This window comes from Cucumis sativus, chromosome 6, assembly GCF_000004075.3.
Source record: "Cucumis sativus cultivar 9930 chromosome 6, Cucumber_9930_V3, whole genome shotgun sequence".
Taxonomy (NCBI): domain Eukaryota; kingdom Viridiplantae; phylum Streptophyta; class Magnoliopsida; order Cucurbitales; family Cucurbitaceae; genus Cucumis; species Cucumis sativus.
The window spans coordinates 9,841,591-9,865,268 of NC_026660.2; the positions used below are offsets into that span (position 1 = coordinate 9,841,591).

At 35.8% G+C, this 23,678-nt stretch overlaps 1 protein-coding gene across 6 annotated transcripts in view; it reads left to right on the forward strand.

The window, feature by feature from the left end:
- Positions 1-2,147: 2,147 nt before the first annotated feature.
- The window catches only part of LOC101220625 (molybdenum cofactor sulfurase), a 34,666-nt gene continuing 13,135 nt past the window's right edge, over positions 2,148-23,678 (forward strand). The window contains exons 1-14 of one of the 6 annotated variants that reach the window (XM_011658681.2): positions 2,148-2,532; positions 2,752-2,850; positions 4,425-4,487; positions 4,715-4,875; positions 5,269-5,420; positions 6,863-6,989; positions 12,669-12,771; positions 12,863-12,908; positions 13,448-13,486; positions 14,220-14,376; positions 15,047-15,149; positions 19,716-19,832; positions 22,042-22,119; positions 22,231-22,332. In XM_011658681.2, the coding sequence (XP_011656983.1) occupies positions 2,770-2,850; positions 4,425-4,487; positions 4,715-4,875; positions 5,269-5,420; positions 6,863-6,989; positions 12,669-12,771; positions 12,863-12,908; positions 13,448-13,486; positions 14,220-14,376; positions 15,047-15,149; positions 19,716-19,832; positions 22,042-22,119; positions 22,231-22,332 (1,329 nt within the window). In that variant the 5' untranslated portion in view covers positions 2,148-2,532; positions 2,752-2,769. The remainder of the gene's footprint in view (positions 2,533-2,751; positions 2,851-4,424; positions 4,488-4,714; positions 4,876-5,268; positions 5,421-6,862; positions 6,990-12,668; positions 12,772-12,862; positions 12,909-13,447; positions 13,487-14,219; positions 14,377-15,046; positions 15,150-19,715; positions 19,833-22,041; positions 22,120-22,230; positions 22,333-23,678) is intronic. The other 5 variants (XM_011658678.2, XM_011658679.2, XM_031887559.1 and 2 more) reach the window with 5 other exon arrangements.

A 23,678-nucleotide genomic window follows, 5' to 3' on the forward strand; every position in this document is an offset into this window, starting at 1 on the left:
AACTGTTATAATTCATCTTTGCAGAATATTGAAATAAAATTTATTTATTTCATTCACATGTTTATACAAGAAAATATGGGTTTTGATGCTTATTAATAAAATTCATTTCTTATCAAAATAAGTATGACTCAACTGATATAATAATAATGTTTGACTCTAACTTTAAAGTTAGATGTTCAAATTTTCATCCTACTTATTGTAAAAAAATAGTTTCTTCTAAGATGTGGACCATATATTATAAACAAATTAAGTTTTATCTATTTATCTATTTATTATTACTATTTAAAGGATAATGACACGTTAGTTTTAGGGGTTTTTTAAAAAATATAACAAACCGGCAAAATATTTTACACCGTATAAAACAATTTTGAAAACAGAAAAAGCTCACAGATTCATAGTGAAAAATACTAAAAATGCTTCAGTTAACATACGATTAATTGGGCATACACATGCGTGTAATTCTTCTTCTAAACGATCATGATACGCGGTGTGTAGTAAATGATACGCGATCGTGTAAGAAATGATATACGATCGTTCAGATATTGGAACATAATAGTGTAGTTTTTTTTAACAATGAGAAAATGTTTTGTGTAATTCTTGTTCTAAACAATCATGATACGTGATCGTGTAAGAAATGATACACGATTCTGTAGTTCTTTTTAACGATGGAAAAAATGTTTTGTGTAATTCTTTTTCTAAACAATCATAATAGGTGATCATGTAGGAAAAGATACACCATTGTATAGTTCTAATGATGGAAAAAATACTTCAAATCTAAACGATCGTATTGATTAGATAAGCGATAATTTAGATCATATTTAAGTGATATTTAAACGATCTTGGTATTATAGAAGAGAAGTTGTAAGAAAGAAAGAAAAGAAGAAAAAAGAGAAAGAAAAAGAAAAAGAATATAAATAAAAGAAGAAGAAAGAAAAGTGACGAATCGTCTACAATATCAAGCACAAATATGAAATTTATGAAAAATTTCTAACTCCATTATAAACTTTTTAATTTTGTTACGCAAGTTATAAATATTTTGGTGTTTTATTATATTTATGAAAATTAACCTTTATAAAAAATATTAGTAGGTATAGTTAAATCGCAAAATTGAAAAAAATTGACAACTATATATAAAACAATTACTATCATAAATTAAATTGCAAATTTAAATATTCGACTTTGACAAAATTAAAAATTTTAAAACACTAATAGCACTATTATAGGTAAATTGGAACATATCTAATCCAATTTTAAATTTTCAATTCCATCTCTAATAAAAAAGTGAGATTTAAAAATCCTTGATGTCTAAGATTAGGTTTCTTCAATATTTGCTTTTGAAAACTAAGTTTAAAGACTCTACTACATCTCTAAAGCTAAATTTTTTGTTTTGTTTTCTCCTATCAATGTTTTAAAAAATAGCTTTTAAAATTTTATTTTTGTCCACTAAGATTCTAACTCTTTTATTTGAGAAAGATAGAGAATAATTCTTTTAAAAAATAAACTTAATATTTAAAAAGGTATTTTAAAATATATAACAAACTAATAAAATATTTACAGTGTATAAAACAATTTCGAAAACGAAAAAAATTCATAGACTCACAATGAAAAATACAAAAAATACCCAGTAATCCACACATAAAATATTTGATAAACGATAGGTTAGATTTTACTATTATTTGGTAGACAATCGTTTATATTTAATCAATATCTAAACGACATTTTTTTTCAAGATTCTTTATATTTGATAGATGATCTTAAACAACCAACAATTTGAAAACAAAATGTACACGATCTTGAATCAAATTATCGTTTAAAAAAAATGACAAGAGAAGGAAGAAAAATGGTCGAAGGAAGAAAGATGATGGAGAAAAAAAATCTTATAAATGAAAGAGAAGAAAAATGATGAAAAGAAGAAAAAATCATGAAAAAGGAAGAGAAAAAAGACATTGAAAAGAAAAGACAAACATGGTAAACATGACGTTAAAAAGCAAAGACAAACCTAAAATATTTGATAGAAAAGAAAGATGATGAAAAAGAAAACCAAACCTAAAATATTTTTAAAAAATACTCATAAACATTTTCAATTCGTTAGATAAGGTGTAAATATTTGAGGGATATGTTAGATAAAATTAACTATTTAAAATCTAAAAATCAAGTACTTACCAAATAACGTCTCAATTTATCATTGTAAAATTTCAAGGATCAAGTCGACGTGTCGTCTAATGTTATCTTCATTTCGACTCGAAACGATCTGTAGTTTTATCACCAAACGGAAAAGACGTTAAGACCCCGTCGGAACCAGCCACCGGTTTTCGAGCTCCGACGCATTCGCTTCACAATATTTTCCTCTTCTCTGCTTCCATCTCGTTCGGCGTCTGTGGATTTCACAGCTCCGTATTGCATGAATTGAGCCGGTGATCATGGACGTGGCCAAGGAAGAGTTTCTCAGGGAGTTCGGTCGAGACTACGGCTATCCCGGCGGTCCAAAAACCATCGATGAAATTCGAGCCACTGAATTTAAGCGACTAAGTGGTAAGATTTCGATCCAGTTTTGAGAAAGTGATCGTAGTGGACATGCTATGCTGTTGAAGCTGTCGATATCTTTTAATCTCCGCCATCCTTTTTGCTCTATTTAATTATTAAGAGCCAGTATTTCAATTAGCTTGGAGTCAAACATTCAGAGTTTTTCGTATTATTTTACTTTCTGTTTTTCCTGCTTTTCTCCATTACTAATCATTCAGAATTCGGTAGGTATGGCCTACTTGGACCATGCAGGTGCAACTTTGTATTCCGAGTTACAAATGGAGGCGATCTTCAAAGATCTCACTGCTAATGTATATGGGAATCCTCGTATCCTTTAAGTAATTTCATGAAAATTAGTTTTCCAATGCTCTGGAGTAACTTCTTATTTTCACTCTAAATTTGGATGAGCTGTTGGAGATGAATTAAACAGATGAGTATTTACTTCAGTGCTATAGCCTGTTCCTTTAAAGTTCTAGATGTTGTGTGGAAAATGACTTCTTCGAAGATGCTTAGCTCTAGCTTTTGTCTGGGGTTTCAAGTACACTAACTTCAGACATTCAAGATTTAAATCAGTGAATCTGATTCTGACATAAGATGCTTAGAACACCAGATATTCTATTTTTGCACAAATAGTCTTGATTCTTATTAATTAATAAGTTAAGAAGCATGTCTAAATTCAGCACACTATGTTGGGATGGTAAACAAGTGTATGACTTACTTCTTCATGGTTTTATATTGCATCCTTTTTTAACATTCGAATAAGACACTTGGTCTTGCAGCGTGCTGCACTTGCATTACAGAATAGTTATGAAGCCCATCCTCGGGTTTACACGGTTGGGAGTTGGGATGGTTCAAAATCAAATCTTAATAATCTTGTCACCTGCCAAACTTCAAAGGCTCTTCTTTTTGTTTGGTTGTTATTGTGGTTATTATTACTATTTTTTGAAAGAGAAACATCCACTGAATTTCACTCCTCGGATGAGATTAACAAATGAAAAGAGGAAGTTTCTTGCCAAAGGAATCACAATTTTTTCTTTTTCCAATGAGCCACAGGTGTAGCTAAGATTAAAAAAAATGAAAAATAAAACTGTCAGAACTCTTCACCATGTACTTAAAGATGTGGCTATTTCTCTCATTCCAAATGGTCAAAAGAATGTCCTTGTGAAATTTAGTCACAGTAGTTTGCTCTTCCTCTTTGAACCGGTATCCCATCAACACGAGACCATACGAATGAAGGGGTTGCCAAAGAGAGCAAGATGCCAATTAAGAGCCTCCAGAATTTTCTCCCAAAAAGTTGATGCGAGCTGATAGGAGATAAATAAATGCCTTGAGTTTCCACTGCATCCTTAAAATTAGAGCACCGACCAGGGGTCATAGGAAGCCAAAGGGACCTCTTTTGGAGTTTTTCCGTTGGTGCTGATACTAACATGGCTCAATTTGCCATATGAAAACTTGATTTTCTTTGGGTAGCTTTCTTTCCAGATAGCTGTAAAGAGATTTGCAATATCTTATGTTCCTCCAGTTGTGAGGTTGGTGGAAAGGGATTTTGTTGAAAAGGATGCCTTGTTATCTAACTTCCCAAGCCAAACATCCTCCAATTGGGAAGTTAGATAACAAGGGTATTTATTGAGATATCTATTTGGTAATTTTAGCCTTTAGGTCTATACTCAGGACCCAAATCCCAACATGAGTCGAAACCATTCCAAATCTCCTTGACTGTTCACTCTCTCCTGTTGGACAGTGTCACAGTGATTAGGGGTAATGTTTAGCTTAATGGAAGGTTCACCAGGCTCCTCTTTTTGGGTTGGAATTTATTTTTCTTTTGGACTTCTGATGATTAGACCTTAGAAACGTACAATGTAGCATGAATTCTGTTACATTTGAATTTTCTTAAGCTGTAGTTAGATAGCCAAAGTGATTCGAGCTTTGCCACTTCTGAAATTGTAAGGAGTGCCCGTCAACAGGCAAGTGTACTTTACTCTTTAGTTCCTGGCCAAAGAACTCTGAATTTTTCTTTTTGTAATTATTTCAACTTGTTTAGGTCTTTTAACATTGAATTTCACCGCCACACAGCTTTGAAAAAAATGATATGGGGGAAATGTTTGGATTAATTATGGTTTTCACTGTTCTTATGAGCAATCACATTTTCATCACTTCATATTTGTCGTAAGAATGATGCTGTGGAATGCAGGTCCTTGACTATCTCAAAGCATCTCCGAAAGACTACAAATGCATATTTACTTCTGGTGCAACAGCAGCACTAAAATTAGTTGGTGAAGCTTTCCCATGGAGTCACCAGAGCAGCTTTGTGTACACAATGGAGAATCACAACAGTGTTCTTGGAATCAGGGAGTATCCTTCAAGTTCAGCGTGATTTCTGTTTGTTATTACTTTCATGTGAACAGCTTTGGCTACCTTTATTTGTATGTTTTTGTTCTTTTCAGGGGATTTACTTGATGATGCCAAGCTTGAACATTATTGTGATACAGTGATTATTGGCCATTTTATTGATTGTTCAATGTACTCTTATGTAATTAGTTGCATTTTGACATTTTCTGTGCCTGTATTTAACTTATTTAGTAGATTCATAGGCCAAATCTCTGTAAGATACAAATATGTTATTTGTGTTCTTTTCTGTTTGCTGTTGCTTCTTAGAGTCTTTGTTTTTCTTTTCTGTCTTTCACTTGAGGAGATTCTCATTTTTTGTTGTTTATAATCCATGTCAAATTTCTTAATTGCTATAAGATATGCTCTTGAACAAGGCGCTCAAGCCTATGCTGTAGATATTGAAGAAGCAGAACATGATGCATTCACAGGAAATGTTGCATCAGTGCAAGCAACAAAGCACCAAATACTAACGAGAAATGAAGCCAAGTTTCTTGATAAAGATCATACAGGTTTGTCTTTGGCTGTAGTGGGATAACTCATGTTATCATGTTCTATGTGTGCAAGTTGAGAGTGTTGGTTTCTAGCCCATTTATAATTTATTTGAAATTTTCTGGTCTCAAAAGTTGGATCGTTTGATGGCATTATATGGGGATTACCGGGCTTCCCCTTGGTTTAATAATTCAATGAAAACTTATTCTTCCTTTTTAAGTTAGGACAATCTTATCAAGTCCTAACAGTAACATTTAGTATAAGAACATACTGTTGCTTTTCCTAAAAGTTATCCTCCTATAGGATGTTTCCCAAATCTGCTATTATCTGTGTCTGTGATGACTGAAATATTTTTCTATTTTATCTGTTCATTTGCTATAATCACTTGGACTTTGGGAAATGGCTTACCTAGTATGCTTTCACAGTTTCTGCTCACTCTTAAAGTTGTAAAACTGCAAAATATTTTATGTGAGTGTTGGAATTAGTGGGCTTGGCCTTAGGGTATTTATTGGAAAGATTATGGAAATATTTATCCTAATTCCTATATTTTATTTTTTTATTCCCTTGTGTATTCTATTTATTCTCCCTCATTGTACCTATTGTAAAATTTATCAGAAAATAAGAAGAAGAAAAATATAGTGGTTTTTCTCTTGGTACTCGGGTTTCCACGTAAATTTGTGTTCTTTGTCTTTAATTTCAATAGTGAGCAACAACTGTTTGTGGATTATTTCTATTATTTTCGAAAGTATATGTACTTCATCTCACCATAGAGCATATTAAACCAGAATTTATTCAAATTTAAAAATATATCAATAACTTCATAATCATTCCAAATATTTGTACACGAGGCACCTGTCTTGATTTATAATCTTTCAAACGTCTATATGGGGCAGATTTCAGGTGTTATGATTAACCTTCAGAAGGATTAATATTAACTGTTGAGGCTATGGGTTTGATTTGGGATGGCTAGTCATGCCTCCATGTCCTAACTTTGCTATGATTGTTATATGACTTGGTTCCTTTGTGATGTCCTCATACAAATTGGTTTGTTTAACTTCTTGATATCTGAGTTTCTATCTGTAAAGAATTTTTTATAACTTCCCGATTCCTGAATTTCTACGTGTAAAGAAATTTAACTTCCTGAGTCTTGGGACTCATGGCCTGCATGCATGACTGCATCCATAATGCTTTCTTCTGGTTTATTTTGTGCTATTCACTTGACTCATATTTTTCTCCAATAAAGAAAATGCATATGAACTACTTGTTTTCTGTTAACAAGATCATTGTATTGTGCAATTTTAATCTTGATCCATCTTGTTTGCATTTAAGAGGTATGGAAAAATCCATGCTCATTGTACATTTTGTCAAAGAATTTGACTTATGTTATGACTTCGATGCTGATAGCATCAATTTTGAAGTAGTTTCCATAACTTCATCTTTATCTTATGTCCAACTTGTGCAGGCAGTGCGTATAACTTGTTTGCCTTCCCTTCAGAGTGCAATTTCTCTGGTTCGAAATTTTGCCTTGAATTGGTGAAGATTGTTAAAGAAGATTTGATTAGATACTCTGATGGCTCACCATCTCTTAAGTAATTAATACCCCCATTCTGTCTTATGTTTCTAATAGCTTTATCCACTTCTCCTCATGTTTTGCAAGCCTGAACTTCAAATTTATTTGACGCAACATGAAATTTGGGGTGGTATATGGATAAATTGAGGTGATATATATAATTAAACACATTCATATTGGATAAAGATCCTTTTGTTGGTACTATCAACCCTTTCTATTCATAACTGCTTATTGTTGAATATGGATGCATGATTTGAATCCTATGTTTTTTGACTGAGATTTTACAGTTTTTAACAGAACTATTTAATATAAGCTTAACTTTGTTATTGTTAGAATTAGTGGGCTTGGCCCAAGGAAAGATTTATCCTAATTTTTTTTTTCTTTTATCATAAGCCTGTTTTCTATTTATTTCTCCCCTTCATATCTTTTATTCATAAGAAATAATAATAAGAATGTCAGATCGTGGTATTTCTCCTGGTTCTTGGGTTTCCATGTAACTCATTGTCTATTTTTTTTCTGCTTTTAATATGGTATCACAAAGGGGTAAAGATGAAACCCTAGGCACCGATCTTGATGAAATCCAAACTGGCCACGAGACAGCTGTTGGGAGCAATGCTGTCGTCGCTGCTGGGATCAACGCCTCCGTCGTTGCTGCTGTGGGAAAACTACTCAAACAGCTTCTGAAGCCGCTGTTGAGTAGTTCTGTCTTACCCTTAGAGCCAGTCGTGCCGCCTAGTGGAAAAAACCAGCTGCACGCTGATAGACCACCAATTATACACCAATACAGTAGAAAGAAGAAGAAGCAAGGAGCAACCGCACGTGCCAAGGAAAATAGCCTTTAATATTGTTAGTAGATATTTCATAATGGGGGGAGTATAAATAGGAGGTTGTTAAGGAGAGAGAGAGTTAGTTAGAGAGTATCGTTTGGTTGTAGGCTATTCCTTGAAAGATAGAAAGGCAGAAGAGAGTTTTATATTTCCGAATTGAGGAGTTCTCAATTCGTTATTCTTGTATTTTCCTTACTGTTTCTGCAATATTACTGAAGTAATAAAGTAAATTTTACTTGATCCAAGAGGAGTTCCATCACTCGCACCCAACCCTTCTGCACACGCGCTGCCGCTGCCTAGCGTGTATGCCCACATGCTGCCGTCCGACTCCTCCACCGTTCAACCACTCCCACCTGATTTCCCAAGTCCAACCACTGTACCCTTTTGGTCAACCGCACATCCACACGCTGCTGCTGCCCTTGTTTCATGCGTCATTGCCCTCCGATTCTTTATAGCAGCTACACATTTGTGGTACCAGAATCGATCAACTCCATGATAAATCAGGGTTTGAAGTTGGTGAATCTTCGGCACAATCCAAACCAATTGACTTGCCGATGTATTCTAAGAACCCAATAACTTCGTTTCCTATTTTGTCCTCAAATTATATAACTAGTTCTCTGACACCATCTACAGGTGTCTTTCTAGGAGAAAAATTGAATGGCCAAAACTATTTTTCTTGGTCTCAATCCGTCAAAATGTTTCTTGAGGGGCATCACTAATTTGGTTTTCTGACAGAGGAGACTCTTCGTACCCCACCCAATGATGCCCATAAATGTTTTTGGAGAGGGGAGGACGACACTCTTATTCGTTCCATGTCGATTAATAGTATGGAATCACAAATTTTCAAGCCTCTGCTTTATGTAGTAATTGGGAAGGATCTATGGGACACACACTACTTAGAAACTCTATTCGAAGTGTCAGAATGCCTTTCGTCTGTATACACTAAGGAAACAAGTCCATGACTGCAAGCAAAGAACTCTGGTAACCTCCTACTACAGTAAACTTTTCCTACTCTTGCAAGAGATGGACATGTGCAGAGAGACAATATGGGATCCTTCGAGTGATGGCATACAGTGTGCTAGATTTGAAGAAGCTGATTGAATTTATGACTTCCTTGCAGGTCTCAACTCAAAGTTTGACATTGTTTGTGGTCGTATACTTAGGCAGAGACCTCTTTCCTCCTTAATGGAAGTATGTTATGAAGTCTGTCTTGAAGAAGACGGTATGAGTGCCATGAGTGTTCTGACTACTATTACTACTGACTCTACCGCCTTTAGTGCTAGATCCTCTACCCATGATAGTGAGAAGAACAACGGGAAATGGTTCTCTATCTGTGAGCATTGCAAGAAACAGTGGCACACTAAGGATCAGTGTTGGAAACTTCATGGTCGTCCTCGAGGAGGTAAGAAACGTTCCTCAAAACAAACAAAATTCAGGGCGTGCTTACATGAGTGAGTCTGTTGGAACCTCTCAACCATCTGGCCCTACTATAAACCAGAACGGTCCTAGTCCACCCTACACTCTAGGAGCTATTGCTTAGTCAGGTATGCCTTAGTTCCTTAGTCTTATCAGTGTTGATGGGAAGAATCCTTGTACCCTAGACTTGGGTGATACAAATCACTTGGCAGGTTCCTCCGAGCACTTTGTTTCTCATATTCCGTGTGCTGGTAATGAAAAGATTAGAATAGTCGATGGTTTTTTAACACCAATTGCTGGGAAGGGCAAAATTTTTCTTTTAAGGGGCTATTCCTCCGGAATGTGTTGCATGTGCCAAAGATTTCCTATAATTTGGTATTTATAAGATTTCTATGATTCGATGTCTCTTCTTTATCTTGTGATGTGTGTATTCAAGCCAAATAACATTGAGTTTTCTTTCCCTCACAGCCATATAAGCCAACCCAACTGGTCAACCTTATCCATAGTGACGTTTGGGGTCCCTCAAAGGGTCATGACGTTCGGTGATTTGTGACCTTTATTGATGATCATACCCATCTTTCCTGGGTCTTCCTTATCACTGATAAATCCGAGGTCTCTTTGTATTCCAGAGCTTCTAGCACATCGTAGAAATGTAGTTCAACGCAAAAATTGCAACTCTTCGAAGTGATAATGGTCGTGAGTTTCAAAACATACCCTTAGTGAGTTTCTGTCCTCCAAAGGGATTGTTCACTAAAGCTCGGGTGCTTACATCCCTCAACAAAATGGGGTTTCCGAGCAGAAAAACCATCACCTCTTGGAAGTTGTCCGTTCCCTTGTGTTGTCTACTTCTCTTCCTTCTTATCTATGAGGAGATGTTGTTCTTACTGCAACTTATCTCATCAGTAGGATTCCCTTCTGTGTCCACCTTCAGACTCCTTTAGATTGTCTTAAGGAGTCGTATCCCTCTACCCGCCTCACTTCTGAGGTTCCTCTTTATGTGTTTGGGTGTACAACCTATGTTCATAGCTTTGGCCTTAATCAGACCAAATTTACCCCTCAGGCTCAGGCGTGTGTGTTTGTTGGGTATCCCCTTCATCAACGAGGCTATAAACACTGTCACTATGGATGTCATCTTTCGTAAAGATTGACCTTTCTTTCCCGTTAGCCATCTTTAAGGGGAAGATGTGAGTGAACAGTCTAATTGTCCTTTAGAGTCTACTACCAGTCCTACTCTTGCTACCTTATATGACCTCAATCCTCATCCTATGGTCCTACCTACAAACCAAGTTCCTTGGAAAACCTACTATAGGAGGAATCTGAGAAAGGAAATTGGGTTCTCTATTGATCAGTTGGCTCTGATCCAAGACTCTTGAACCTCCACGAGATCAAGGTATGACTAATCCTATTGACTTATATGTTGGCAATAAAATGAGTGAGAATGATAGGTTCAATATTGCTGTTTCTGAAGATATGGGAGAAAAGGACAATGTTGATGAGATTGAGGTTAGAGCAGAAACTAGTGGTAATGAGATTGAACAGGATCATTCAGGTAATTTTGATGTGTATGATCCTTCTCTTAACATTCCTATTGCTCTAAGGAAAGGTACTGTGTCCTACGAGAGTCTTCTCCACAGTTCAGGGCCTTCGTAGCCAGCCTTGACTCTACCATGATAGATTAAAATATCCACAGTGCTTTAGAGTGCCCTGAGTGGAAAATTGTGAAGAGATGAGAGCTCTCGAAAAGAATAAAACTTAGTAGCTCTGTACTCTTCTTAAGGGACACAAAACCGTGGGATGTAAATAGGTGTTCACGTTTAAATACAAGGCAGATGGAACTCTTAACAGGCACAAGACCATGTTAGTTGCAAAAGGGTTTACTCAGACCTATGGTGTTGATTATTCTGAAACTTTTTTCCCAGATGCAAAAACTAAATACCGTTAGAGTCCTGTTATCTGTTGTTATGAATAAAGACTGGCCCCTATATCAGCTAGATGTTAAGAATGCATTATTTGAATGGAGACTTGGAAGAGGAAGTTTATATGATGAGCCCTTTTGGGGGTTTGAAGCCCAGTTTGATCATTGAGTGTGCAAACTTAGAAAATCCTTCTATGAGCTAAAACAGTCACCAAGAGCATGTTTGATAGGTTTACTATCTTTGTCAAGTCCCAAGGGTACAATCTGGGGAACTCCAAATTTAGAGCCCCCTCTAAGGTTTGAAGCGCAATTTGATCATCGCTTGTGCAAACTTAAAAAAATCCTTGTATGGGCTAAAATAGTCATCGAGAGCATGGTTTGATAGGTTTACTATCTTTATCAGGTCCTAAGGGTACAATCAAGAGCACTTTAATCACACTTTGTTTACGAAAGTCTCCAAGGTTGGGACGATTGCCGTGTTGATTGTTTATGTTGGTGGCATTGTTCTATCTAGGGATGAAACTGCTGAGATCATCCAACTGAAAAAGAAGATGGGTGATGTGTTTGAAATTAAAGACTTGGGGAATCTGAAGTATTTCCTTGGATGGAGGTAGCTAGATCAAAAGAAGGTATCTCTGTATCTCAGAGGAAGTATACCCTTGATTTCTTGGCTCAACAAGTCTGCTGGGAAGTCGTCCTATTGATACTTCTATTAAATTCAACTGTAAAATTGGGAAATTCAGGTGTAAAGTTCCAGTTGAGAAAGAAAAATATCAGCGTCTTGTGGGAAAGTTGATTTACTTGTCACATACTAGATCGGATATCTCGAATTTTATGAGTGTTGTTAGCCAGTTCATGCGTATGAGGAACACATGGAGGCAGTTAGCAAAATTATGAGGTATTTAAAAACAACTCTTGGTAAAGGGTTAATGTTTAGGAAGATCGACAAAAGAGCTATTGAGTCCTATACTGATTCTAATTGAACAGGGTTCATTGTTGACAGGAAATCCGCCTTTGGCTATTGTACCTTTGTATGGGGCAATCTCGTAACTTTGAGGAGTAAGAAGCAAGGGGTTGTGACCAGAGGCAGTGCTGAAGTTGAGTGTTGGGTTATGAGTTTTAGGATATGCGAGAAAATTCGGCTTCAGAGGTTTTATCTGACCTTCATCAAGACTATGAGGTGCTTCTCAGACGGATGTTCTCACCAAGGGGCTTTTTAGATAGAGCTGTAATTCATGTGTTAGCAAGTTGGATCTCATTGATATCTATGTCCCAACTTGAGGGGGAGTGTTAGAATTATTGGGCTTGGCCCAAGGAAAGATTTACCCTAATTTTCTTTTCTTTTTTTATCGTAAGCCAGTAATCTATTTTTTTCCCCTTTGTATTTCTTGTTCATAAGAAATAATAATAAGAAAGTCAGATCATAGTTTTTCCCACGGTTCTCGGGTTTCCACGTAACTCGGTGTCTTTTTTTTTTTCTGCTTTTAATAGTTTTTAACATCTATTTATTTGAATTTACATCTATTCATTAAACATGCAGGGGACGCTGGAAGGTTTTGATCGATGCTGCAAAAGGATGTGCCACAGAACCCCCAGATTTATCCAAGTATCCTGCTGATTTTGTTGTTATCTCTTTCTATAAGGTGTGTTCACAATATTTTGGATTCTATAAAGCCAAGTTATGCGCTGTGCTGTTAAATCTTAATAACTTTTTCTTTATATTTTCTGATCTAGCTGTTTGGGTATCCAACTGGACTTGGAGCTCTCATAGTGCATACTGGTAAGGATCTCTCTAAGAAGTTTGTAATCTATTAAGTCACCCCATCCACATACTTCAAGTTAATACACTTGGTTAGTGTTTGACGTATCACTACTATTTTAAATAAGAGGTGGCCTCAAGCCTCGAGACTTTTTATCTTGAAGTGGTGGAGCATAAATTTCGAAACAATACGAGGTATAAGCCTCAATTTTAACAAAACAATTATACAAATCATACAAACACGTGATTAAATATATTGCCGGTTCTCAAATGTGTATTACATATGTGAACTGACATAATGTTGATGTGATCTTTTTTGCTAAAATGTAACGCGCTCTCTTGTTTTTCCTCCTCATTTCTAGAGACCCAGATAAAAAGAAACTAGTAGACCTTAGATTTTCCTGAAATTAGTTTATTTCTCTCTCCCACTTTCTTAATGAAGTAGATTTGACGGTAAAATAGTTTAGAGATATGTGTCACATAACAAAGTTGTATTATTGTTGGAAAGGTTTTAACTTCTAGTTTTCTAATGCCGTCCTTTTATTATTTGAATATTGCAGATGCTGCCAAGCTATTGAAGAGAACATACTTCAGTGGAGGTTTGTATTTAGCTATGATAACTGGAGGCCTTTCTCTTCCTCTTCGTCCCACTTAAAAAGTTAGAAAGAGGGAAATATCCTCAACCAAAACCATAGTTATGAAAAAACCCTTCCCATCGACCTTACTTATAGAAAAGGAAGAGTAAGAGCTAGAGAGATAGCTCCAAGAGGAGACTATGAAAACAATGAGGTCAGAAGCTCCTGCCAATACTTTTCAAACCTGCAAAAATTTGCTCCTTAAACCTTTGTGGCACAAAAGTTTTACGCCTTGTTGGATTTTGATTGGTAATACAAAAACCTTCTGCAATCGCTCCAATTGCCTCCAACATATATAAAGTGTGTAGGGCCGGTTTAAGAATAGATGGTCCAGTTGTCCACAGTTCCTGTATTTCGATATTACACCAAGCATACGGTGCATAAAAAGATTTCTAAGCTGGATTTTAGTACATTTTGTTAAACCCACTATTCCAGAAATAAACAGATCTCACTAGTTTCCAAACTATGTTGTTTTCTCTTTTACTGCATCGAAGAGCACCCATTTTAAGAGAATGCTATAATATTCTTCAACTTCCATCTATTCTTGGTTCCAGCTTTGAATTTCTTCACTTCAGACTCTATCAATAGACTGTCTTCTGCTAATTAGTTAGGTGGCACAACCTGAGAAAAAGGTTTAGACTATCTGCAGACTGCAGGATAACTAATTGAAGTTGTAACAAATTTTCTAACTATGTAGGCACTGTTGCTGCTTCAATTGCTGATATTAACTATGTTAAACGAAGAGAGGGCATCGAGGAGCTCTTTGAAGATGGTACAATCCCATTCCTGAGCATAGCCTCTCTATGCCATGGGTTCAAAGTTTTAAATTCTCTAACTATACCTGCAATATCTCGGTATGAAAAATTCAACTTTTAGGTTTAATGCTTTCTCTGGAAATAAATAATGAAAAATCTTGTTCATCTACCCAGATTCTTTGGCTAAAATAATATAAAATCATATATTTTTTTTAATTCTTGAGACTTTTGTAGTTTGCTGCTTCTAAAATTGTTTTGAGGATTCTATCTGTTTTGACATGTGCTTTTAAAGTTAGGAATCCTGTTCACAAATTGATTTGATTAAGCCAAACTAAAAAACTAGGTTTGGATATATATCGAATTGAACCGAGTCACAAATATGGTTTGGTTCGGTTTGATTATATATGTATTAATGATTCGATTTGATTTTCGATTTGGTTTTCAAATCTAAAACCGAACCAGAACAATTTTAGTTTCTTTATAATTTTAGATTATTTTCTTGCTTGCTGCTGCAATGTATTTCATTTTAGATCTCTATCTTTCTCAGTTGTGGTAAGCATGTTTTGCATTTTTTACCACAAAAGCAACACTGATTTGTAAAGGCCAATATATTACGTCCTTGTAATGGAGAATTTAACTGGTGACAATAGCATTCATCGGCCATTATTTTCTCCCATTTTTTATTGTTTCTGATTACCTTTAATTGTTATATTTCTATTTTTTATCAACTGCTTATTTTACTATGCATACTTGACATCATTACCATAAGGCATACTTCATCACTTGCCACGTACTTGAGGAACATCCTTGTGGCCCTGAGGCATCCAAATGGAACGAGCATATGCACTATCTATGGAAGTCGCTCTTCCAAGGTTTGTTCTAGTACAAACTTGTGGTTAGTTCAATTTTTTCCAAAAACTCCCATATTGTTGGTTTAAAGGTTTTGTGTTCAAATAATGTTTACAAAAATCTTTATTATTGCACAAGAACCTAATGTGTTAAATTAGCTCTAAACTTAATCATCTAGGGATTATTTTACCCATTTGGAAACCCTTTCTTTAGTTGGGTTTTTTGTGGACTTGGTTTTTCTGTATGTCCTTGTATTCTTTCCTTCTTTCTCAATGAAAGCATTGTTTCTAACTTTCTATATATATATATATATATATTAAAAAAAGCTTAAGATGATGGGTCATGATATTTTTAATTTTTGACACACTGACGGGCATTCTTAACACTTGTGTGCTTGGAAATTAGAAACTAGTACCAAATTTAACAAGTGGATGATAGAACACTGATATAGTGTTTCTATTTATTGATATTTGCAACGGAATTACAATCTCAAAGCAGTAAAAGAAAATATAAAGAACCCTAACCCCTTGCCCTTCCTCTCTTTCAAGGAATATTGCAGCCTTAATTCTTCACACCTTTCTCCTCCCAACAGACTCCTATTTATATTCCATACCCAACTCCTATTTATACTCTAACTAACTTTCTCTCTCCATAACAAACTCCTACTTATGCTCTATTATTTTATTATGGAGCATCTACTAACAATATTAAAACTAAGGCTATTCTCCTAGCACGTGCGGTTAACCTTCTTCTTTTTCCTTCTACTGTACTGGTGTATAATTGGGGGTCTATCAGTGGACTATTACATTACATGAGACACAAAAAAAGTGAAATGATACTGCAAATGTTCAAACTCAGGAACTTCTGCTTTCGATTCCATGATGAATTGCATTTAGCTTTAAACCCATAAACTTGTATATGCTTAGGATTTAGAAATACGGAAAAATCTGAAGAGAATATTACCAAGTCATAAGATAGGCGTCCAGATGTGATAAAAATTAAATTATTACCATTTCAGTATCTTTGTTAACTTTCTAGACATTCAATATATGGTAGTCAGTCGCTTCTGTTTCTGGTATTACTAGTCAGGCAATCACCAGGATGGCAGATGACTCTAGTGGGCTAAATACTGGCATTACGTTACTTCCCATATCATCAATTTGCACCCACCTTTCCAGGTGATTGGTGTCACTCTTACCCTTGATCTGGTCAGGTGGCTTATCCCACGCTACCATAGATCAGCAGGTAAGGGGATGCCCTTGATGACCCCAAAGTTCATCTGTCTTGAGCTCAAGCCAACAAAGATGAAATCCCATGATTGAAAACATCATGAAATTGAGGTTTTTTATAGTTTTCTGAAATGAAAACAAGCCTCTTTATAATGATAATAAATGAGACTAGAACTTGAAGTACAAAAGTATTATACTAAGAGCAGAACTAAGAGAAAATACATGCTAAAACTAAAACAAAGACTATACTTGGACAACATAAATATGATGGCAACCTAAAAACGAACCTAGACAGAAAGGCAATACATCAGCAGAATGCTAAATCAGTGAGGCTTTATTCGCTCACCTGTATGAAGAAAAATCATGGAAAGACAAAAGTTAGGTTGGGTGGAGCAAATATGCTAATTAGATAAGGAAAATGGGAAATCGGAGAGGTAGATGAAAATTGATAAGAGGGTGAGAAAGTAATTGTGGAAGGTAGTTAGGCGTGGGAGTGAGGAATGTGGGAATGTGGTTTGCTGGGTGTGTTCCTTGGGTTAGTTGTTTTTGAATGTCCTTGTATTCTTTCATTTTTTTCTCAATGAAAGTGGTTTCAACAAAAAGAAATAAGACGGAAAATAAAATTTTTGGCATGGTATCAGAGCATGTGGTCCAAGGAGGTCCTGTGCTTAATGCACTATTTGGATTGTAAGGACATTTTATTTATAATGCACTATTTGGATTGTGTTATTTGTTCCCTAATTTATTTATAATGCACTATTTGGATTGTGTTATCTGATAACAGTTTTCAATAACATAATTCATATTGCCTACCCAATGCATATTTTTTGAACTTAGTGACCATAAAAACTTAAAACAGATTGCCTATCAAAATGACTTGCTTTCTGTGTACCATTATTGTAATTTAAGCATTAGTCTTTCCTGTTTAAAGAAAAAGCCATATCAAAATGACTCAAGTTTCACCCTTTTTTAATGTATCTATCATTAGAGGGTGCCATGTATGAATTTTCCATATTAAAAATGAGGCCTTGGTGAGAATCAGTACCAAGTATACTCATGGGACATCTTCTGCAAGGATACGCCGACTCGTCAATAAAGATCTTATCTCATTCTAATAAAGATCGTATTTTAATTGAGTGATTTTCATTCAAGAAACCCCGTATTTGACCCTGTAAATGAGATCTTTCATAGTCACAAGTATTGTCATAATCATATATCTCGTCAGATTGCTTGCTATTGTAACTTTAATCCGAAGTTGCTTGCCTCCTTTAGTATTAGGATTATGCGTGATTTCTTTGACCTCTTTCAGTAGGAATACCTGTAACTTCAAGGGTGAACTCAATCCCAGTTGCGAAAGAAACATCATCAATTCTCTCTTTTTGAACAGTCTAAGGAGGTAGTCATGGAATCTCTCTAAGCCCACCAGGCGGTTGCTGCTGAGTGGAAAACTACACTTATGGAAGAGATGAGAGCCCTTGAAAAGAACAAGACATGGGAGCTCTATGCTCTCCCTAAGGGGCATAAAATTGTGGGTTGTAAATTGGTGTTTACACTCAAGTATAAAGCATATGAAACTCTTGACAGACACAAGACTAGGTTAGTTGCAAAAGGTTTTGCACAAACTTATGGAGTTGACTACTCTGGAACCTTTTCACCTGTTGTGACGTTAAACACTGTCAGGGTCTTGCTGTCTGTTGCTGTGAATAAGGATTGGTTCCTATACCAACTAGATGCTAAAATCGCATTCTTGAATGGAGGCTTAGGAGAGGAAGTGTATATGAGTCCTCCTCTAGGCTTTGAAGCCCAGTTTCGCCATCGGGTTTGCATACTTTGAAAATCCTTGTATGGATTGAAACAGTTGTCAAGAGCTTGGTTTAACAAGTTTACTACCTTCGTCAAGTCCCACGGATACGATAAGAGGCACTTTGATTACACTCCGTTCATGAAAATCTCTAAGGCTGGGAGAATCGTTGTGTTTATTTTCTACGTTGATGACATTGTGCTATTTGGGGATGACACCGTTGAGATCATCCAACTGAAAAAGAAGATGGGGATGAGTTTGAGATTAAAGACTTGGGAAATCTAAAGTACTTCCTTGGGATGGAGGTAGCTAGATCAAAGGAAGGTATCTCTGTTTATCAAAGAAAGTACACTCTTGACTTGTTGACTAAAACAAGTGTGTTGGGATGCCATCCTACTGATACGCGCATCGAGTTCAATGCTAAACTAGAAAATTCAGTTGATAAAGTTCTTGTTGATAAAGAAAAATATCAGCACTTGATGGGAAAGTTGATCTACTTATCCCATACTAGACCCGATATCTTCTATGCTGTTAGTACAGTCGGTCAGTTCATGCAGCCTCCTTACGAGGAACACATGGATGCAGTTAACAGAATTATGGCGTACTTGAAAACCACTCCTGGTAAAGGGTTGATAGGAAAACTGACAGGCAGTGTATTGTGGTTGATATTGATTCAGATTAAACAAGGTCTGTTGTTGATAGGAAATCCACCTCTAGCTTGTGTGGGGCAATCTTGTAACTTGGAGGAGTAAAAGGCAAGGAGTTGTAGCTAGAAGCAGTGTTGAAGCTGGGTACAGGCTATGGGTATGGGAATATGAGGTGCCTATGAAATTATTCTACAATAATATGGCTTCTATTAGCATTGTTAATAACCATGTTCAGCGTGATAGAACCAAACATATAGAGATTGATAGACATTTCATTAAAGAAAGACTGGACTATGGTAGCATATGGATTCCTTACCTTCCTTAAAGTCAACAAGTTTCTGACATTCTCACCAAGGGCCTTCTTAGACATAGTTTTGATTCTTGTGTGAGCAAGTTATGTCTTGTTGACATTACATCCCAACTTAAAGGGGAGTGTTGAAATTTGTGGCTTGGACTGTGTTGAAAGCCCATGGATTCTTTGTATCCCTAAGTTTTCTTTCTTTTTTATCTTGACTCATGTTGCCTCTTTATCTTCCCCTTGTATCTTTTGTGGTTATGAGAAAATAATAAGAAAACAGTATTTTTTTGGTTAGTTTTTGTCATTATAAGGTCCAATATCTGAAGCCATATGAAAGTCGAGCGTGTATTTCAACAAATGAACATCATGCATTTTTAAGGGTGGATAACCCTAAAATGGAACTTAACCACGACTCTTATTCTAATTACTTTCAAGCTCTTCATATGAATATTTGGTTCTATTATTAAACAAGGTCATGCCTATGAAGTGATTTAGCATGCTACATAAACGTGATGTATTGATAAATTATGCTTTCTTGCGCTTTCAAATTTTCCCTTGAACTCTTGGTTTCAATGAGAAGAGCTCTTATTATGTACTTCATATTTCCTTTCTAGACACTATGTAACGAAATGGGTCCTGTAGTCTCATTCAACTTGAAACAACCAGATGGATCTTGGGTTGGACATCGAGAAGTGGAAAAATTGGCCTCTTTGTCTGGGATTCAGTTAAGGGTAAATCTTTTTGTTTCTTGTTTTTTGCATCATACTGTTTAAATTTTATGTTTATAACTTCTATTTTAAATTATCTCTAATTGATTCTTCTCATTTGATTTTATTCTTTTTGATTTCCTTCTGTGATAAAAATATGAAGGTTGATACTTTATTCTTTATCATATTCAAGCTGATGTAGCCTAAAGGTTGAAGGAGCCCTAAACCCGATAAAAAATCCCAAATAAAATTGTCACCTCATGTTGCACTGCAACTAAAAAGATTGAAGGAGCCCAATTAAAGAACTGTAAAGGATGACTATGACGTCATCAAATATTTTCTTTGGTTGTCAAGAACTACATACATTCCTGCCACCAAGATTCTGCTCAACCATTTTATCCAAAGTTGGAGTATCAAAGCAACTCTCTTTGCTTGCTAAATGGGGTTGGAGATACTTGAAAGAAGAGTCAGCTCTTTGGAGAAAAATAGTTAGAAGCATCCATGGTAAGGAGGTTTTTGCTTGGTTCACCAAAGAGAAATCCGGTAACAGCCTAAGAAGCCCTTGGGTCAGCATTGCTAGAGTTTGGAGGTTGGTTGACTCTGGTAACAGCCAAAGAGCTGACTCTCCTTTCGAGTATCTCCAACCCCTATTCTGTTTCTAAGGTTTTAAAATGGGTATTTTTGGTCCTTCAGGTTATTTGACCGTTGGTTGACTAACGGAAAGATGATGTGGCATGGTTGAAGTAGCATCTTTTAAGTGATGTTACAAATTTTATTAATTTTATATTAATTAATTTTGATGTGTCATTCTTACTTTCATTTTACTTTATATCTCTCCTTATCTCTCCTCCTTCATCTTCTGCTGCTAGTTTTTTCTTTTCTTCACCATCTACAATCACAAGATCAATGGCTGCACTAGCAATCATCAAACTACAGGGCGGCAAATTCAAAAATTAGAATTTAGGACAAAACCCAAAACATTTGGGCAAGAAAGTTGACACTCGCATACCAACGGAAGAAAAATATTTTACCCAATTTATATTTTGATGAGACGATGACCTATCCTTCAAAATCTCAACGATTTGCACAAACAAATTAAATTTCAAGAAGCTTAGTTTGAAATGGGAAAATGAGGTGGAGGATCTGGGATTTATGGATGTGGGGTTTGGGAGTGGGAAAGCGTTCGATGCCAATGGAGGAAATTAAGGTGCACCAAGCTTGGATTAGATGGGGAAACGGGTGTGGTTGGGGGTGAGTAAACGGGGAAAATAACTTTCCCTAGTTTACTTGAGTGATACAGAAACTAAAGTGATTTGTATTTTGTGAACAGGGGCAAAATATTTGTATGGACAGAATATTCCTTGCCCAAAGTTTTAGGCTTTTGTCCCAAAAATATAAATTTTTCTGCTTTTCCTTCTTCGATCAAGTATTAGCTTGAAGATTTGATGATTGTTAACTTGATACAGCCATTGATCTTGTGATTGTGGGTGGTAAAGAAAAGAAAGCAGTATAAGCTGAGGAAGAAGGAGACAAGGAGAAATATAAAATAAAATGGAAAAAAAAGTGATAGCATCAAAATTATTAATATAAATTAATAAAACTTGTTTGAGTTATTATTAATAAAAAAATTTGTCCCCGTTTCAAAAAGAAAAAATTTGTTACATCACTTAAAAGTTGCCACTTCAACCATGCCACATCATCTTTCCATTAGTTAACTGATGGTCAAATAACCTCAAGGACCATTTAAAATAAAATTTCAAATCTCAAGGACCAAAAATACCCATTTTAGAACTTTAAGGACCAAATAGACACTTAAGTCCTTAGGGACTAAAAGTGTATTTTGCCCCAAAATCAAATACTTTATTTTGGATCAAAATTTGTGAATACAAGAAGACAATTCCTCCATTTATAGAGTTGTAAAGCAAAATTAATCGTAATTTGAATTAATCAAATAATCTAATCCTAATCCTAATCCTAATAAACTAGTGAACTAATCATAATCGAAATCAGTCAAGAAAATCAATCCTAATCAGAATCAGTTAAAGATTTAACCAAGATATCCCAATTTACACTTATCCCACCATATCCCAATTTACACTTATACCACCATATCAATCCCTAGAAACTCACTTTTTACTCGGTGGAAAATTATCGTTTCAAATTTTTAGTGATAAGAAAATTGTACTAATGTCTTGTTTGCACTGACCATCTCTTCATTATAATTTCTGTGTAGACAGGATGTTTTTGCAATCCTGGTGCATGTGCAAAATATCTTGGTCTAACTCATTCGGATCTTGCTACAAATATTGAGGTAAATCTTTTTGTTCCTACTTCAATTTGTGGGTCATAAAAGAATTTCCAAATTTCATTTTCCCTTCAACTCCAATTTCTAGGGTTCTCATTAATTGGCTACTTGGTCCAGGCAGGTCATGTCTGCTGGGATGATTGTGATATAATTAATGGAAAACCAACTGGTGCTGTGAGAGTATCCTTGGGATACATGTCAACTTATGAAGATATCAAGGTAAATAATTTATTTTCCGTTCTATTAATTCTTTTGGTGATGTGGTAACTTGAAATAATATTATGTGGCCATGTGGGCTTGACGAATGAGAATAACTGAAATTTTATCATAGGTGATATGGAGGGGGTGTTTAATGAATTCTTTGAAAGATAAATTTTGAACAGTTCGTTAGTGGAGACCTTGATGTGTTTAATTCAAGAAAAGGAAAATGCGAACAAGATTAAGGCGTTTAGGCCTATTAGTCTTAACACTAGTGTCTATAAGATCTTGTTGATCGTTTAAGGAAAGTGTTGCGTTCTACAATTTCTGAGGTCTGAGGCGTCCTTTTAGAGGGGAGACAAATCTTGGATCGAGCTCTTATAGCTGATGAAGCCATTGAGGAGTATAGGTTGAAGAAAAAGGAAGTAGTGTTAAAACTCGATTTTGAGAAGGCGTATGACCATGTGGATTTGGATTTTTTTGGATAGAGTGATGATGAAGAAAGATTTTGGTTACAAGTCCAGAATGTGGATGTGGGGGTGTGTTAGGAATGTGAAATATTCTATCTTCATCAATGGAACCCCAAAAGGGTCGATTCAAGCTACCAGGGGTTTAAGACAGGGGGACCCTTTTTCTCCTTTCTTGTTCTTAATTGTTTTGGATGTCTTAAGTCGCCTCATTTTTAAGGGGGTGGGAAGGGCGTGTACTTTTGGGAGGATCAATGGGTGGGGGAGAGATCCATTTGCTCTTTATTTGCACATCTTTATCTTTTATCCTCTTCTAAAAATTGTATGATCTCAGGTCTTTTAGTTAGGTTTGAGAATTCTGTCTTTTTCTTTCGGGTTCCGTTGCAATTTGACAAATAGGTAAACATTAGAGGTCACCTCGCTTCTTTCTCTGATTGAGAGGTGCAGTTTTAGAAAGGGGAGAAAGGATGTTCATGCTTGGAGTCCTAATTCGAGTCAGTGTTATATGTGTAAATCGTTGTTCAGTTTGTTGTTGGACCCATCCCCTTCTAGGGAGTCAGTTTTTGTTGTGGTTTGGAGGATTAAGGTTTTCAAGAAAGTGAGGTTCTTTATCTGGCCAAGGCAGGGTTAATATTGTTGATAGGCTTGTTAGGAGGACCTTGGTTGTAGGGCCTTGTTGTTGTTTGCTTTGTTGGAAGGCAGAGAAAAGCCTTGATCATCTTTTTTGGGATTGCCAGTATGTTTGAGCTATGTGGAGTTATTTTTTGCAGGAGTTTGGAGTCAACTATGTTGGATATTGGAGCATTTGTGCAATGATTGAGGAGTTCGTCCTCCATCTGCCTTTAAGAGAGAGAGTGTTTTTTTGTTGCTTGTTGGGGTGTGTGTTATTATTTGGGATGT